Source organism: Jaculus jaculus, chromosome 6 (assembly GCF_020740685.1).
Source record: "Jaculus jaculus isolate mJacJac1 chromosome 6, mJacJac1.mat.Y.cur, whole genome shotgun sequence".
Classification (NCBI taxonomy): Eukaryota; Metazoa; Chordata; class Mammalia; order Rodentia; family Dipodidae; genus Jaculus; species Jaculus jaculus.
In genome coordinates, this window is record NC_059107.1 from 16,401,441 (window position 1) to 16,407,719 (window position 6,279).

The following is a 6,279-nucleotide window of genomic DNA, read 5'->3' on the forward strand; positions in this document are numbered from 1 at the left end:
GGTCCTTAGGCTTCACAGACAAGGGCTTAACCGCTAAGCTATCTCTCCAGCCTTCAAAAGAAAATTCTTATTTTGATGTGCCTTTCTGCACTACAGCATTACTATGTTGCTTTTTTTTTTTATTTTTTTTAACAGTCCTTTTCTTAGGCATTTTCTCATTTTTCCAAACAGGGTATTATTGGCAGCATCTTTTTTTAAAATCATCATTTTACTTAAAAACATATTTTGTATTCAAATAGAAATTTAGTTTAAATGCCTGTTACATTAGAGACGTGCTGTGTAACCTGTGGCTAACCACTTACTCTCTGTAAGTCTCGGTGGCCTTAGATTTAAAATGGAAATTGTTTTTAATTTGATTTTGTCATAAAATGTTTTTAGACCTCAAATTCAGAGGGATAAGATAATCATGTTTCTGAATCATCTCATCCTCATCCATCTATGCCAGGCCCTCTCTCATTATATTGATTTATTTCAGCCTCATTTCCATGTCCTTCTGCCTCCACCTCTCGGCAAACATTCTGTATTTAATATGATTTTTTTTTTAATCTGAAAGTGTTTTTGGTGGTCATATAGTGGTTAGGACCTTGCATTGTGAAAGTATTCTTGCAAAACACCTATGGTTGTTTGGCAAATGACTTAAATGGTACTGTTCCTAAATCTCATTCTGTTTCCTACTTTTTCCATGAGAAACAAGGTACTTAAGACCATTCTGGGGCTAGAGAGATGGCTCAGTGGTTAAGGTGCTTGCCTGCAAAGCCTAACAACACAGGTTCTATTCTCCAGGATCCACATAAAACCAGATGCACAAAGTAGTGCATGCATCTGGAATTCAGTTGCAGCAGCTGGAGGCCCTGGTGTGCCCATTTTCTCCCTCTCTCTCTCTCTCTCTATCTCTCTCTCTATCTCTCTCTCTATCTCTCTCTCTATCTCTATCTCTATCTCTCTCTACTTTCAAATAAATAAAAATATTTTCCCAGGTGTGGTGGCACACGCCTTTAATCCCAGCACTCGGGAGGCAGGTAGGAGGATCACTGTGAGTTTGAGGCCACCCTGAGACTACATAGTGAATTTCAGGTCAGCCTGGGCTACAGCAAGACCTTGAAAAAACTATATATATATATATACATATATATATATATATATATATATATATATATATATACACATATATATATATAAAATATAGTTATGTAATATATAATAGTTATAGTTATATGATATATAATAGTTGTATGATATATAATAGTTATATTATATATATATATATTAAGATCATTCTGTATTGCTGTTTGGACACATGATCCTGAGTCTACATGCACTCTGTTCTACTTTCCCCTGGAGGGACACTCAGTTGTTTTTGTTTTGTTTTGTTTTCCCCACTCCCTGCCACCACAAACAACGCTGCACGAGTATCCTCATGTGTGTTCCCTTAATGGGCCTACATGAAGAGTCTTTGAGGCTGCAGGCCTGGAGTAGAATGTCTGGGCCACAAGGCATGTGACTACTTCATTGGACCCAATGGTGCCAGAGTCCTTTCCAGAATGTCTGCACAACCTGTGCCCCATCAGCCATGCCCAGGGTTCCTTGTGCCCTGCAGCACTGCCTGCCCAGCTTCCTGTTTGCCAGCCTTATCTCTCTGTAATTTTCATTTTAATTTATTTAGTGGTCTAATATGGTGGGCATGTTGTCTATATTGGTGTAAATTAAGTGTTCGATGTCTTTGCCTGTGCTTACATTGTTGTTATCTGATTGTTTGGTCATTTTAAATCTTCATTATTTATTTGAGAGAGAGTTCAGCTGCACCTAGGCCTCCTTCCATGGAAAATGAACTTCAGACGCATGCACCACTTTGTACAGCTGCCTTTATATGGGTACTGAGGAGTCAAACCAAGGCTTTAACCAGCAAGCACCTTTAACCACTGAGCCATCATCTCTCCAGCCCTGTTGTTATTTTGTCTTATGTTTTATGTCCTTTGTGTCATTTAGAATTGTAGGATGCTTTTCCTTTTTGGGAGGAGTAGTTTTGTTTTGTTTTTGCAACAGAATCTCATTCTATAGCCTAGACTAAGCCTCACTCTGTAGTCCAAGCTGGCCTTGAACTCCAGCTCTGCAGTACTGGAATTTCATCACACACATCGTTTTAAGTATTTGTGTGGGGGGGGGGTGTGTTTGCAGTGCTGGTCATTGAACCCAGGGTCTTGTGCCCAACGGTTCTACCAACTAAACTATACCTCTGGCCCCTTTACCTTGCTCCTTTGAGAACTTTTCACATTCTAAGTAGCAACCCCTTGTTCTGGGTATTATAAATCATTTCTCCCATTCCTAGGTGTTGCAGTCCGGTTCACATTACTAGTAGAAATCACCCAACCAAGAGCAGCCTCTGGGAAAAAGAGATTTATTTTGGCTTACAGGGGAAGCTCCACGATGGTAGGGGAAAAGGATGGCATGAGCAGAGGGTGGACATCACCCCCTGGCCAATATAAGGTGGACCACAGCAACAGGAGGGTGTGCCAAACACTGGCATGGGGAAACTGGCTATAAAGCCCATAAGCCCGCCCCCAACAATACACTCCCTCCAGGAGGCATTAATTCCCCAATCTGCATCAGCTGGGAACCTAGCATTCAGAACATCTAAGTTTATGGGGGACACCTGAATCAAACCACCACTCTAGGCTTTATTCTTTTGAAGCGCTAAGTCATTTTTCTTCATTTTAAGATTTTTTAAGTCATTTTGGCTGGGCGTGGAGCACATGCCTTTAATCCTAGCACTCAGGAGGCAGGGGCAGGAGGACAGCCATGAGTTGAGGCCAGCCTAAGACTACATAGTGAATTCTGAGTCAGCTTGGGCTAGAGTGAGACCCTACCTTGAAAAAAAAAAAGGGGGGGTCATTTAGGTTGTCTTCTTTAATGTAAAGACCTACCTTTCACTTTCTAGCCTCTAACACCTCTCCTATCTGCCTGGACACAAATCAGTCTTCTATGAAGGGGAAAATAACGCAGTTAAAGCACCTACAGATGACAGCCTGAACCAAAAGAAGTGTGGGCGAGACCTGCATAATAGGGGAGGAAATGATGATATCAAAATAGAAGAAAGACTAGTTGAAAAGAAGGATGAGGGTAGGATCTATACTGTCTATATGTGTGCAGGTTATCAATAAGAAGTTGTCAATAAAGGAAATGTGGAAATACAAAGTGATTGAGCAGAAGTGAATGCTGTCCCAGGAAATCTACATAGACTAGGAAATTTACAGAAATGCTACGAAATTTACCTAGCGTGAGAAATCTACCCAGATCAGGAAATTACCCAGACCAGGAAATCTACCTGCATCAGTAAACCTACCCAGACCAGGAAATCTACCCAGACCAGGAAATCTACCTAGATCAGGAAATCTACCTAGATCAGTAAACCTACCCAGACCAGGAAATCTACCCAGATCAGGAAATCTACCTGGATCATCAAAAAATCTACCCAGACCAGGAAATCTACCCAGACTAGGAAATCTGCACTGATTGGAGCCGCTGTTGGGCTAGATCCGGTACAGAGGGGAAGTTCCTGGGGGCAGGGGAGAGGCCAGCCTTGCAGGGCCAGAGAGGCAGCGCCAGGTCTTGCAGAGTGCTGGCTCGCTCACACTCAACTCTTCTCTCCGCCCTCCCCCCTGCAGGCTCGCTGTTCTCCGCCCTGAAGGCCCCGGAGGCCGTGTTCAAGGTGGTGTTCTGGCTGGGCTACTTCAACAGCTGCCTCAACCCCATCATCTACCCGTGCTCCAGCAAGGAGTTCAAGCGCGCCTTCGTGCGCATCCTGGGCTGCCAGTGCCGGGGCGCTCGCCGCCGCCGCCGCCGCCGCCGTCGCCTGGGCGGCTGTGCGCACGCCGGCTACCGGCCGTGGACGCGCGGCGGCTCGCTGGAGCGCTCGCACTCGCGCAAGGACTCGCTGGACGACAGCGGCAGCTGCCTGAGCGGCAGCCAGCGGACCCTGCCGTCGGCCTCGCCCAGCCCGGGCTACCTGGGCCGGGGAGCTCCGCCGTCCGTCGAGCTCTACGCCTTCCAGGAGTGGAAGTCTCCCGGGGGAGCTCTGCTCAGCCTGCCGGTCCCCGAGCCTCCGGGTCGCCGGGGACGCCACGACTCGGGGCCCCTGTTCACCTTCAAGCTCCTGGCCGATGCCGAGAGCCCGGGCACCGATGGGGACGCCAGCATCGAGGGCTGCGAGGACGTGGCCAACGGGCAGCCGGGCTTCAAGAGCAACATGCCCCTGGCACCCGGGCAGTTTTAGGGGGTGTCCCCATCGCCCCCTCCCTCGTGCACAGCACCCCCTCCTGGGGGAGGTGACCATCGTGGGGAGGGGGGTGGAGGCAGGGAGGGAGGGAGCGTCAGCTCCGGGGAGACCCAGGCCGCAAGGGGACATGGGGGGGGCGGGGGCGGGGAGAGGGGCAGCTGCTTTTCTGGCAGGGGCATGGGTGCCAGGTACAGCGCACAGAGCTGGGCCAAGCATGCTGAGAGCCTGGGGACCCGACGCCGGCCGGGATTTACCTCTCTCTCTCTCTCTCTCTCTCTTTCTCTCTCTCTGTACATATATAATGATGCCCTCTCTACTTGTATTTAACTGTGGGTACACGTGCGTGTGTCTGTGCGGTGTACGTGTGGTCTGCATGGGTGCGTGTGCGTGGGGGGGGCCGCCTGCAAGGGGGGCAGAGCGAGTGTGTGTCGGGTGGGGGGGTCTTTGTGTGTCTCGTGACTTCATACCTCTCTAGCCCCTCCTTGTTCTTCACTCAACGATGGCACTTTGATGGGGTTGGAAAGCAAGTGGGACATTAAAGATTATTTCTCCTGTGCGGTTCCGAGTGGTTTGTGAACTGGGTGACAGGCACGGTCTTATCGGAGTTTCAGAAAATTTTTCTCAAATAACAAGAGCAGGGCTGGAAAGATGAACTGCTCAGGAATTAACGGGAGATTGCTTGCAAAGCCCTGTCAGCTGGGATTCAATTCCCCAATACTCACATAAAGACATTCACAGAGTTGATGCATGCGTCTGGAGTGCATTTGCAGCAGCCAAAGGCCCTGGCCCATTCTCTTTCTCTCTCTCTCTCTCTCTCTTTCTCTCTCTCTCATCTCCTTCCCTCCCAGTCTCTCTCTCATAAACAAAAATATTTTTAAACAAATGACAGGAGCCCCTCTAATAACATTAGGGCATCAGCTCTTCATTCTGAAGGGATTGGAACAGAAAGAAGGTAAAAGGAAGAGAATCAACAGTGCCTGCAGCTCACAGGGGCCCGGTGTCGCTCATGGCTGGAGCTGAGGCCTAACTCTTGTGTCTAGCTGCCCCCAGGGCGCTGCTTAGCTCTGTACACTGCCCTGGCTTCCTTACCACAAATCGCTTCCTCATGCAATCCTCACAACTGAAGAAAAGAAAGAGTGCCCAGATCTCCTGGCAAAAAGTGCAAGAAAAAAAAAGAAGACCTAGAGACAGAGGTTAGATGAGATGAACTGGATTTTAGGAGTTATTTCAGCCATCCCTTCATTTTTATAAATGGGAGATTGAAGTAAATAATGTAACAGGGGCCTGAGGACATAGGTCAGTTGTAAAGTGTTTGCCCTGCGATCCCCAGTACCTACGTGGAAAATGCAGTCATAGTTGCCCCCACCTGTAATCCCAACACCGTGGAGGTGGAGACAGGATGATCCCTGGATCTCACTGGCCAGCTAGTCTCCTCTAATTCATGAGCTCCAATCCAATGACGGACTTTGTGTTCCTGAGAATGACACCCAGCATTGTCTTCTATCCTCCACACATGTTGCACATGTACATACACACACATTAACATAAACACATGCACATTTTAAAAAAGAATTTGGTGAGCCAGGTGTGGTGGCGCACACCTTCAATCCCAGCACCTGGGAGGCAGAGGTAGGAGGATCGCCATGAGTTCGAGGCCATCCTGAGACTACACAGTGAATTCCAGGTCAGCCTGAGCTAGAGTGAGACCCTACCTTGAAAAACCTAAAAAAAAAAAAAAAAAGAAAGAAAGAAAGAAAGAAAGAAAGAAAGAAAGAGAACTCGGTGGTGGAAAGACGGAAGTTATGACTAGAACCCAGATCTTCTACCTCCATCTCCAGAGGGGCCTGTGACATCTGCTAAAAGACAGCAAGCCTAGAGCTAAAAGAGATGGCTCAGCCATTAAAAGCGCTTCCTTGCAAAGCTTGTCACTTCCGTTCAATTCCCCTGTACCCATGTAAAGCCAGATGCATAAACTGATAGTATTGACAGTGTGTCTGGGGTTCATT

At 47.6% G+C, this 6,279-nt stretch overlaps 1 protein-coding gene across 1 annotated transcript in view; it reads left to right on the plus strand.

Moving 5' to 3' along the window:
• Adra1b (adrenoceptor alpha 1B) overlaps positions 1 to 4,394 on the plus strand; it is an 80,022-nt gene extending 75,628 nt beyond the window's left edge. Inside the window, exon 2 of the mRNA XM_045152847.1 lies at positions 3,663 to 4,394. Within this exon, the coding sequence (XP_045008782.1) occupies positions 3,663 to 4,270 (608 nt within the window). The 3' untranslated portion in view covers positions 4,271 to 4,394. The remainder of the gene's footprint in view (positions 1 to 3,662) is intronic.
• Positions 4,395 to 6,279: the final 1,885 nt, after the last annotated feature.